This window comes from Epinephelus moara, chromosome 1 (genome assembly GCF_006386435.1).
Source record: "Epinephelus moara isolate mb chromosome 1, YSFRI_EMoa_1.0, whole genome shotgun sequence".
Taxonomy (NCBI): Eukaryota; Metazoa; Chordata; class Actinopteri; order Perciformes; family Serranidae; genus Epinephelus; species Epinephelus moara.
The window spans coordinates 2,435,265-2,447,216 of NC_065506.1; the positions used below are offsets into that span (position 1 = coordinate 2,435,265).

An 11,952-nucleotide genomic window follows, 5' to 3' on the forward strand; every position below is an offset into this window, starting at 1 on the left:
GCCCAGGTAAAACTAATCGTCCTGTGGTAAAGTGACATTACCCCACGTGCCCAGGTAAAACTAATCCCGTCCAAATAGTGCTTTAGAGGGTGAGGACAGGACAAAGAGCGAGTGAATAACGGCATTGCTTATTCCAGTGGTGGAAAGAACTCCTGAAGGAGAAGGATTTCACAAGGGATGCAAAGGTTGCCTGCTTTCTGCTAGACAGGTAATTCAATCTGATATTTTAAAATCATTTTGGCTTCATGTTTGCAACTACTTTTCCCTCTCGTCTAAGTTCAAGTGACGGCTACGTTTACGTGCTAATGTTATCCTAGCCTTGGCTAACATTATCCCAGAGCTACAGCTAAATGGTTAGCCTAGCCTACAGCCTAATCTGTTGATTCCTCTCGCGCTGCTGCAAAGGCTGCCACCTTCTCCTCCTCCTCTTCCCTCTGGGTAGCCGAGACACCTTCTCTATGCTATTCCCGAGCGCGGCACCGCTGCTGCTCACTGCTCCCTCAGGGGATGGGTCAAATGCGGAGAGCAAATTTCACACACTCAGATGTGCGACAATCAGTGGGACTTTAACTTTAACTCCTCGCCAGGCCGTTCCTGCACCGCCTCTATCCCCTCGCCCCCTTCCTCTCCCTGGTCTTCCTCCTCTCCCTCTCCCTCTTCCTCCTCTCCCTGTGTCCTGTGGAAGAACACTCTGGAAACACATATATTATAATCGTACCAACCTATATTTGCCGCACTGTGCCATGACTATCACATAATGTGTGTTATTTTAGCATTACTGTGCTAATGTTTGCTCGTGTTACCAAAACAATTAGAAATAAAACACTCCTAACATATATCTCACAGATAACCTATATCTCACTGGTAAGCTATAACATATCGTAACATGATTTAGATTCCTAAATAAATATTCACCTCGTCGCTAGATACTCCTGAAAAACTTGAAAAACTAGTGCAAGACTTTTTGTCCTACTAGGCCACCGTCACTTACCCGACGGGAGGGGTGAGCGAGCAAGTGCGAATGAGCGCTGCAATCTAGAATTTGACCGCTGATGTCACTGTTACTCACCATTTTTACACACTGAGGCTTTAAGCATAGCCTTCACACTGTCCTTATTTTTATCACTAAGATCACTCAGATCAATTTCATACTCTTCTGCAATTTTCGTCAGCTGATCCTTAGTGCAGCGATCCAAAAAACCATCATTTGGGGGGAGCTAGAAATTCCTCTATCCCTGCCATCCTACAGTAAACACTGTCTTAAGCCCAGCAAAAGAAAACAGGACAACAGAGCCACACACAGTGCTGCCCAGGCCAACTAGTGCACAAAAGAGACACTACTAGTGTCCCCCCAAGTTAATGTGAAGTTCCCCTCTATCTAGACTGCCTATACCAAACTAACCTAATCTCACTGAACCCTAGTCTTCATGCAGATTAGCGGTGGGATATTTAAACACTCAAACCAGTAGCCTGGCAAAGCCCCCAGCCAAGCTGGTAACTCAAAAAAACGAGCCCAAAAGGACCATGTTGCTATACCCATCAAGGGAAACTCTACAAAAACAACACTCAGTACACTAGAGGACCCCGCCACACTGCTGATAGCCCACACCTGCCCTCTCAGTCAACACGCTGAGCGCAGGATCAAACTCCTCAAACCGAATCAACAACCAAATCAAAAAACAAAATGAACTTTCCTATTCAAAATGCATCTCCCAAACACAAGGTACAATGGATATCACTATCACTATACCCTACGCCTGAGGCAACCCCATGCACCAACAAACAAAACCCTAAATCAATAAGGGCACCAAGCAAAAGCCTCAAACCAATCAAATTTGAGCCCCCACTTGTCACGAACCGGGCCGCATGGCCATGACACAGAGGGAGACGCATACACAAAGAAAGCCAATCGAAGGATTTTATTTACTCAAGAATAAACATAAGAAAAACAACCTAACTAAACATGGAGTGTGCAATCAGTAAAGCCAGTGGTGCAGGTGAGGGCATGAGTGAAACAATGTATGTGTGTGATGTTGTAGGGTGTAGAAACTACGACAAAACCAAACCCAAAACTAAATGCTGCCTCAGGAAGGAGAAGAGAAGAGAAAGAGCAGTGAGCAGCCAGCGATTTTAAAGGCTCACTGAGCTCAAGTGTTGCCACTTCCCTGATTACCCTTGGCCACATCCACTGCTACCTGCAAGGGAGAACACTACAAGGCAGGCAGGGCAGAGGGGGTCGTCACAAGATCACAAACCACTATAGATAGACTGGTGAAACCACAATCATGAGCAGCAAGTGGGAAAACCCATTCATGTCAGCCTCTTCTACTTTAAACTTTAAATTTCAGATAACAACGGCTGGGTTGTGGCAATACTATAAATAATTAACACTGCCATTTTGACAAATAGAGTAAAGGTTTCACAAATCTGAAACTGTGTTTTAACGAGTCTCTGGAGTCTCTATGTTAATCTAGTCCAGATTTGACAGGTCTAAGTATAGTGGTTTGTGATCTGGACCATTTCTTAATTGAGATCAATTCTTAATGATCTCAATTAACATTGAGATCATTAAGAAGAAATACCACAGTAAAATGAATAAAAATCAGGATTATGATAACCTTTGACATCTCCAGTCATACTGGAGTATTAGTTTCCTAAGAGTTTTTAATACAGAGCAAACAAGACCACAGCAAATAGGCAGAAATAGCAAGACTGAAAAGCAGTTTACCATGAGTAAGGACAATAAGAAAAATATGCTACAGTTAAAATGCTCAAAATTTAGGACAATTGCACTCTACTGATCATTCTCATTAAATTTTCCCTGTATTTGTTCAATTTTTCAGTTCATGAATTAGCTTGAAAATGACTGAATACCGCCATCTACAGCCGTTATGCGACATTTAAGGTGGACCAAGAAATTCCAATCGGAAGCTGTGAATCGGATCACTGTAGATCTACCAGAGCTTTCGAGAGCAATGGTGATGTTACAGAGTCAAAGTTATGTTTTACGTCGCGGCAACAAGTGCATAATCCTTGGGACTCCAAGGCAGCCATAATAAACAACAGCCTACTATCAGTATTAGACAGTAAATTAAGTATGTGCTAGGCTGAATAACTTCCGGGGCACAGAAATGAGAGATTAAATATCAGAATAATGTGTTGTATGTTGTTACATTATGCAGTGATTTATTCACTTATTTGAAGAGTACATGACCTCACATGTTTGTGTCATTCATTCATTCATTCATTCATCTTCTAACCGCTTCATCCTCTTGAGGGTCGCGGGGGGGCTGGAGCCTATCCCAGCTGACATCGGGCGAGAGGCAGGGTACACCCTGGACAGGTCGCCAGACTATCGCAGGGCTGACACATAGAGACAAACAACCACTCATGCTCACATTCACACCTACGGACAATTTAGAGTTATCAATTAACCTAGTCCCCAATCTGCATGTCTTTGGACTGTGGGAGGAAGCCGGAGTGCCCGGAGAGAACCCACGCTGACACGGGGAGAACATGCAAACTCCGCACAGAAGGGCTCTCACGCCCGGGATCGAACCGGCAACCCTCTTGCTGTGAGGCGAGAGTGCTAACCACCATACCACCGTGCCGCCCTGTTTGTGTCATCTACTAATTTATTTGTTGTTGTTGCATTACTCTTGCTAGCCTAGAATTTGATAATAATCACATGCAATAATTCAAAACCTTCATTCCAAATTATCTTCAAGCATTATAATGTAATGTAATCAATAAGGTCTAATCAACCTCCTTGATCCCCCCCCTACAGAAAAAACAAGTCAGAAAGTGACAGATGAGGGAAAGAAAGATGTCAAAAAGAAAACATTTTCTCCAGAATACATTAGATTCATTTGTTTTTAAAAAAAAATCTCAGCCATGTGACAATGAGTATGTATGTTTTTTACCCCTCATCTCAATATGTCTCAGTGAAAATGAGTTTCTAGAGTCCTTATAATAGAAAATCTCTCTCCCTCCTCTCTTTCTCATAAGATCATTATTGTTGTACTAAACCTAGTAGTAGCCTGCCATAGAAAAACTATCACCTCACTGTATAGGATTATGTACAGCCTACTATAAAGTAGCTACTAGCTAGAGTGGCCCAAACTGATTTTAAGATGCATATATTTTTTTAGTCAAATACTGTGAACAGGTGGGAGGAGTGGTGGTGTAGGAAGCTGAAATGTGAAGCAACCATATCCAGTGGACATTGGGTATGACGTTTCACTCTTCTCCACTTTGTGGTGTGAACCGTTTCCTTTACTTCACCTCATTGTTATACAGCATATTAAACCCAAGGTTATTTCACTAGATTTGGAGTCAAACATGTCAGTCATCTGTAGACTAACACAGTGACCCCTGCCACCACCTTTACTGTTTTTCCTATAGCAAACCAGAGAAACGGTGAATCAGTGAAAAGGAATAAGCACAGTTATTTAACCCTGCTGCCTCTAGAGAAGCATACTGTGCCATTTTCCCATCCATAAAGTGTTCATTTGTCCCAAAAATCTAAGGTAAAGAGAACTGGGGGGCTGATGTAGAACTCAGCATTGTGCTAAATGGCTCTTCTGCGGTTTACTTTAAGCATAGGCACATCATAACATGCAACTGACAATCATGTCAGATTATAATGCTGTCTATGCAGATACATGATGGATTCAATGAACAGCAACAAGAACACCTCAGCTTGTTCCAAACTAATGGTTGAGAATGGCAAAGCAAACAAGGCCCATTAATGAATAAAGGCAATGGTGTCTGGATGTTATAGTTCATATTGCCATGAGTCGTGACATAAAATGTGTGTGCATGTATGTGTGTGAAGACATGCTATCACAGTAACATACAATCAAGCTGCTACTGTAAAGGCTGAATGGCTACAGATTGTCTGAGCATGGCTGCTCATTACGTACACTCAGACACTGAGGGCTCTAGTTTCCCAGCGCAGTGCAGGGTGGCGCAGGGTCGCGAACCCCGCGCAGAGCTAGTTTTTGAGCAGTGCAACCCGAGGCGCGCTCAGTTTGGTAGTTTGGCAGACCGAGGTGTGTTGACATGGGTGTGGCGGCGCTGCAGGGGGAGGTGTCCACAGATCCAGCTTGGCGCATTGACAGTTTCATGCCAAAAGGCTAAAAGCTCGCCAGCTGAAACCAGGTCTACTGTCAACACAGGCGGAGCGCAGCCGGTGTAAGCCGAAGTTTGGCTGACCGGCGGACAGTGCGCACACGTCACCAAAATCAAAGGGGATTGGCACCGTTTGGCACCGTTTGGCACGTTTGGCACGCGTAATGGAAACCCAACCTGATTTGATTAACACAGCTGCAAACTAATTAGTTCACATCCCTCTCAGCCAACCGCAAACAGCCACAGCATCAGATAGGGAGTATATATTCAGCATCTGTCATCTTACAAAAGTTAAAAGAAAAGAAACAGAGTGAGACTGCGAGAGAGAAAGAGAGAGCGTGCGTGCATGAGAGAAACGCAACATTGATTTACAGTTGTGGTGACCTCCTCCCAGGCTATCTTTGCATCATCAGCCCGTGGAGGTCTGCTCGCAGTTCCATATATTCGGACACTGCGAGCTTGGACCTCCCAGACCAAAACATCAGTTTTCTCCTGGGAGAAGTTTGGCTGTCTGATGCTGTTGCTCTCTTCTGCCATGGCGAATTGAGTAAACTCTCATTACGCCTTCGCGCGGCGCATTTAAGGGCGAGGAGAGGGGCTCATTTGATTGGTGTGATGTGTGTAAAACCCACTCCACGCCTTCTCTCCTCCCTCTTTCCGACTTGCGCAGGTAGGAGGGACGGAGGTGGGAAAGAGGAATAGCTGCGCCAGGCGCACGGTCTGCCAAACTTGCAAAATCCGCCTGGCCACACCCAGCTGGCGAAGCGCAGGTGCGCTGTGCCCCCGCCTCGCCTGGTCTGCGAAACTAGAGCCCTGAATCTCACAAGCCAATCAAGTCTTGTAAAAAAAGTCCTAATTCTTCATAAACATACAAACCCTGCCTGTGTGGCTTAGCATAGCACCATTAGACAAAGGCCTCCCTACATTTTATGGATCTTTTGTGATTTAAAGGGACACTCCAGTTATTTGATATTACATTTCCATAAACAGCAGCAGAGGCTCATATCCTTACTTTTTATCCCTAATATAGCTCAAGCTCCAAAAACATCAATCGTGACAACAGAGCTTGAACCCGAAGAACAAACCAGCACTAACTCAGTAGGGTTCTCCCCTTCAGGGCTTGAACCCTAAAAATCCCACAATATCATTTATTTCATATTTCAGTTTTTAGCAGCGTTTTCACTTTCTCAGAAAATAATGCATAAAACAAACAAACAAACAAACAAAAAAACGATTCATGCCAGGTTCAGAGTACACAACATCTTTTCTGACAGTCAGCATGTCTGAATAGGCCATTGTGGAGTCATAAAATCTTGCGTTACTTGGCCGACAGACATCACAGACTACATACTGGTCCATGACCAATCATCTTTTTGTATTGTTATTATAATTACTATTATTAATTCACTCACTGTGGCTGTTCATGTCCCAGCCAAACTGTTATTGTATTAATGTAATGAGTGCCACCAGATAGTAGGAGTCAAGTCACTGAATCCTCCACAACAACTTCCTGCAAATGTTTCGCAATAAAGGCCTTTTGTAGAATATGAAGGGATTCTCTCCACCACAATGATAAGAGGCTTTTAATTTTGAAATGACCGCATCATGCATTAAATTTAACAGGAAAAACAGAAGCAGATTACAAATAACAACGAAAAATAGAGGGAATGAGAAATAAAGACCTGTGTGTAAAAATATAGGCCTGTGCTTAATGTTGTTTGTTTCAAATGAAGCTGGCACCCTCTGTAGTTGTGTTAAGTAAAGACCCAGCCCCTATTTGTAAATTGTATTCCTTTATATCCTTCTCCATTATGAAGAATTAACATTTTCTGCTAGCTTGATGCTAATTGCAGAATTGACCAGGTTGCTCAAGTGCCTCTGCTGTTTCATGCCAGCATTTTTCTTTTTGCACTCTGTCGTGGTAGTGCTTAGCAAAAATATCAGAAAGGCTGTGGTGTTATCATACAGTTGTCTGCGCAGCAGATCACTCTGTGTTCATATGAGTCAAACTGATGGTAAAAAACAAATAAATCAAATCAAGCATGCTAGTCTTTTTTTAAAAATGTCGCGAGGCATCCCTGACGCAGCGTTGTCATCTGCTATGACACACTACACGGGATAAAACGACTGATTATCACGCATGACACTCACTGTCGTTCATGATCCGAGCCGACACTGTAGGACGGCTGCGTTGGGCTATAATTGTACCGATACCTTGTAGTCTGAACTAGGCTTGTGCCGGTTTGAAAATTTTACAGCCCATTTGATTTAAAGCCAAATATCTAACCGAACCGATAGATCGAATTATATACCTAATTTTACCACTGGGGGTCGCATTTGAGCTATTTTTCCCAATAAAAGCCCATTATAGGTGTAATGCGCTTCCAATCCACTAGGTGGCGGTGGTGCTGTATTAACTGCCAATACGCAAGGTTACACAAGAAGAAGAAGAAGCAGGACACCAAGACATTAGGGCAAAGACAGTGGATAAACCAGTTATAATAGTAGTAACAGTACAGTATAGAATACTGTATAGTACAGTAGTAATCCAGTATCTTTGGTTAGGGCAACAAACTGAATGACTGCTGACTCCCTCGCACTTTTCCCCACCCCTAATGAAATTTGATCTCTCGCAGCAGCAGCAAACAGCTGAGCAGAGCTGCTGAGTCCCTCTGCAGCCTCTGAGACAAACTAAACAAAACACTTGTAGGCTCCTCCACTTTATTTATACTCAAACATAAACCTTATTAAGTTGTCATAATGCATGTTACAATGCAATGCGGACCGAACCGGTTAAACCGGAAATCGGCACAAGCCTAGTCTGAACCCGGCATTACTTAATGCACTGAGTTACAGAGGCTAGTGAAACAGCAGCCAGCTCACGTGTGAGTTTGACTCTCGACTATTTTTAAATACTGACTTGGTCTCCCCATAACTATCAAACTAATTATGACATGTAAAAATCCATGGAGTGACCCTTTAAACTCGACATTTGTTATTTAAATCACCAGACAATTTAACCATTACGGGATGACAATATGACATATTTAAATGATTGTGATTGTTGCCTCTGTTTCTTTTAAGTTGTGCAGCACCCTAGAGGGTCAGTGGTAACACAGCAAAAACACAGTGTCCAATTTTACACTTTCCCTAACCTGGTCAACCTCAACATAGTATTATGCTCATGTGTGTTACACAGTCGTGCTAATGTATACAGTATATTGTGAGCACATAATCTCCTCAAAACGTATATGTGTTCCCTATAGGATGATTCTGGTTTATCACAACTTTGGCCACTGTTTCTATTATAAATTGTCATGGGACATTGTCCCTTTGTCGTGGGACACCATGACATATCAAGAAACACAAGCAGTCAGACAATCAGTCAGCTTTTAGACAAGCTAATAGTTTAACCCGATTATCAAAACCAATAAGATCAGTATGGTACTGTAAATGGAAACGAGAAGTCAGTTTATAACTTGTGATAAATGTTTAAACATCAGACCGTTTTATTATTCTTTATCGTGATTTGCTGTGTTGCCAGATAGTCAGCAGTTAACTTGATGTGTATAATATATCTGAGCAGAGTGATGATGACCAAAACTATAATGAAGTGAGTGAGTGAGTAATAAACCCAAATTATGCTTTAAATTAGGCTAACAAGTGATGCCAACTATTTCAGACTATTACTTTGCAAGTTTTGTGACTTCTCCTCTTCGTGTTGATCTTCCTCTTATTCATCATTCCAGTCTGTACAGATGTAAAGCGAAAGTGCGGTCAGTCAAGTGTGGCATCCACTTGCCTTTACTGAATTCGTTTGTTAGTCCAAAAGGAGTGTAAGGCAGCCCCAGGACTCCAGGAGACATCTGTGGGTAGATACAAAAAGCCAGGTTCATGTGCTTTACTCTGTCATTGTAAGAGTGTTACTTTATTGTGGCTTTGTTAACAGACCGGATGCCAGCAGCTCCACACTTTCTTTCTCCTCCTACAGTACGTGCTCCATGCATTGATAAAGCAATCTTTATGCTTATTCCTCCCTTAAACATTTTACTGGATGTGTAGATTTCATGTTCATGCCTGGTTTGTTTCTGTTTCTGTTCTTTGACAAAAATGTTCTACATAGTACCAAAGATGGTTTCTCTACCATAACCACTGCAGAATGCTCTGTGGTGCTTCAAAGAACCCTTTTGGCATACATAGACTTAAAAACAGCTTCACTAAGTATCAGGAAAAGGTTATTCTAGGTTGGCACCAGAAAAGAACCATTTGAAAATGTGTATTAAACAGATTATTTAAAGAAAATACATCATATTTATCTTTTATTTACCAGTTTGTTTGTTGTTTACTTGTTGCCGTAAATTTGGAAATGAAATGCACTGTGGAGTCATAACAGAAGCACTGCCACATTACAAAACCCTTGAAGCACCCTCCTTTTCTGGGCGGAGACTGCTGGTTTGTCATAGAGAAAAACATATACACAGTGTGCATATGTATGTTTAGTGTCTGTCATGTCAGTCGTCCAGGTGCTGTTCCTCCCATGTAGACGTGGGGATTGCACTGTAGGGGTCCATGATGACCTTGGCGCAGCGGATGATCATGGCTACCAGCAGCAGACAGAGGAAGGCAATGCAGGCCAGAGTCAAGCCCTGGTCCACGTCCACAAAGGCTGGCTCTTCAGTGCCCTCCACCTCCATGACTGCTGTTGTCTGCTGCTGCTGTCCTCAGACACGCCTACACACCCTGCTGCCATCCTGTAAACCTGACTGGAGATACACAGAGAGAGGAAGAAGATACATATGTTGAGTCATGTAGATGACTGAGGGACTGAAGCCATGACATCCTCACAAAAGCCATCACAAAGAGTGTGTCTCAAACTCAAACATACTTTCGTTAGTACACTTCAGTATAGTACAGTATGTGCACTATGTACTTCTTGCATTGTGCACTAATTTTAACAGGGCACTGTTGCCTCAAATCACGCTCTGTTGTTCAGCACTCACCGGAAGTGACAAAAGCTTTTTCTTTTCTTTTTTTAACCATCTCTTCTTTTTTGTCTTCTTTTTAAACAGATGATGGAGCATTACTGCCAACATTTGACCGCTATCTCCGCCCACAAACTTATGCTACAACATCAATGCTGATTAAAATGTGCCACCATAGCTAGAGGCAAGTTGGGCAGCTAGCAAATGCTAACGTTAACTAGCAAGCTAACATTAGCATGCATTATTGTACCAAATCATTACAGACCCAACAAACATTACTGATGGCTTCTCAACAGTATTGGTACATAGTGCAATTACCATGTATAACTAACAGGCTCCTTGTTGTCCCCAGCCACCTTGTCAAAAGTTGAGAAATTTGTTATGTCACAAAGGTTGCAACCACTGAAGGTAGTGTCCGTCATTCCACACAACTTTTGGACTGTTGAGTGCGCCAGTACTACACTGCATTTTCCCATGCGGTGTGAACACATTTGGCATACTTGTGCACTTAAAATATTAAGTGTTTAGTACAGAAGTATGTGATTTGCGACACACTGAAAATGTCCAACATGCCTGAGGCCACATTCACATGAATGTGTATCTCTGGGAATCTGGTGATTTCCCACAAATGTGAAATGTAAAAGGGTCCAATGTATGTAAGAAGAGAGGAAAAGCAGCCCTCTGTCATCTCCCTGCTTCTACAACTCTGTTCACCAAAGCAAGAGAAAAAAAACATGCCCTGGTTCTTTATACAAAATGTTATGAATGCCACATTGTATATTTTAGCCTGGGGGTGTGAGGAGATATAGTGGCAATATGAATGTATACAAAGCACGGGGTTATGTGTGACCTTTCAGCACAAGGTGTTTGGTTTGTTTCACTTGATGAACCAAATAATTAGTGTTATTAGTCTATCACAGTCTAATTACACTCAATGCACTGGACCATAAATTCAGAATGAAAGGACCCAGAAAGCTTTGACAGTGTATCAGTTGTTGTTGTTCAGGTCTCAAGCAAGTTACTGTGGTGAGAAGACACATTCATGTACCTTCCTTTGGGGGTTTGTAGTGTTGCATGAAGTTGGATGTTGTGGTGGTCATGCCACTGATTTTTGAGCTGCAGACCTTGCGTACTCCTTTTCTCTTCTGTCTCTCAAAATCAAGGATCCTTCCTTGGTAGGATGAGTCCTTCCAAGAAAGTATCCTCTATAGGCTAACCCACAGCAGACTGAGGAGGTTTCAGGGTACTGTAATAATTTTGGCACTTTTGAACAAATGTAAACAGTATTATCAGGGTCACATTTGGGGAGAATATATTTCTGGATTACACTTAAGAGTAAGTGGAGTAATGAAGTAAAGACAACAGCTGAAAAAAGTGCTAAATTATCATTTACAATACTTACATAGACGCAGAATCACAAAGTGTTTCATATTTTATGGGTGTATCACCACACTCTCTGCTACAGTAATATGAATAGTGGATCTGATCTGATGAGCCGAGCTGCTCTGAAACAGCTGACCCGCTGCCTATACATGATACCGATGTGTAATCTTCTGAAATATGTTCACCTCAAAACAAATGAGTGATGCTTTGACCTGCAGCATATTCTAATGTCTTTACTGTGGCAGTTCTCACCACGATTCCCCCGAAAAATACACTAATTGCAGCTGACAGAATGAAAGCAATTATCATGTCATTATCATGTGAATAGTGGGGGAAGAGGGGAGGTGGACGCTCCATCTCTGCTGTAAATGATTTATTTAAAAACTTTTTTGATTTATCTAAATCACATTATTTTAAAAATCTCATTATTTGGCAGTGGACACATTGGAAAGTG

The 11,952-nt window shown here is 42.3% G+C and overlaps 1 protein-coding gene across 1 annotated transcript; it reads right to left on the reverse strand.

Moving 5' to 3' along the window:
• Positions 1-9,644: 9,644 nt before the first annotated feature.
• LOC126388649 (cortexin domain-containing 1-like) lies at positions 9,645-10,112 on the reverse strand. The gene has a single exon (XM_050041872.1). It carries the CDS (start codon positions 9,825-9,827, stop codon positions 9,645-9,647), a length of 183 nt encoding a protein of 60 aa, XP_049897829.1. The 5' UTR covers positions 9,828-10,112.
• Between the last annotated feature and the right edge of the window lie 1,840 nt (positions 10,113-11,952).

Excerpts from the sequence above, each read along its gene's own strand:
- LOC126388649 (XM_050041872.1), bottom strand. The coding sequence starts at position 9,827 with ATGGAGGTGGAGGGCACTGAAGAGCCAGCCTTTGTGGACGTGGACCAG.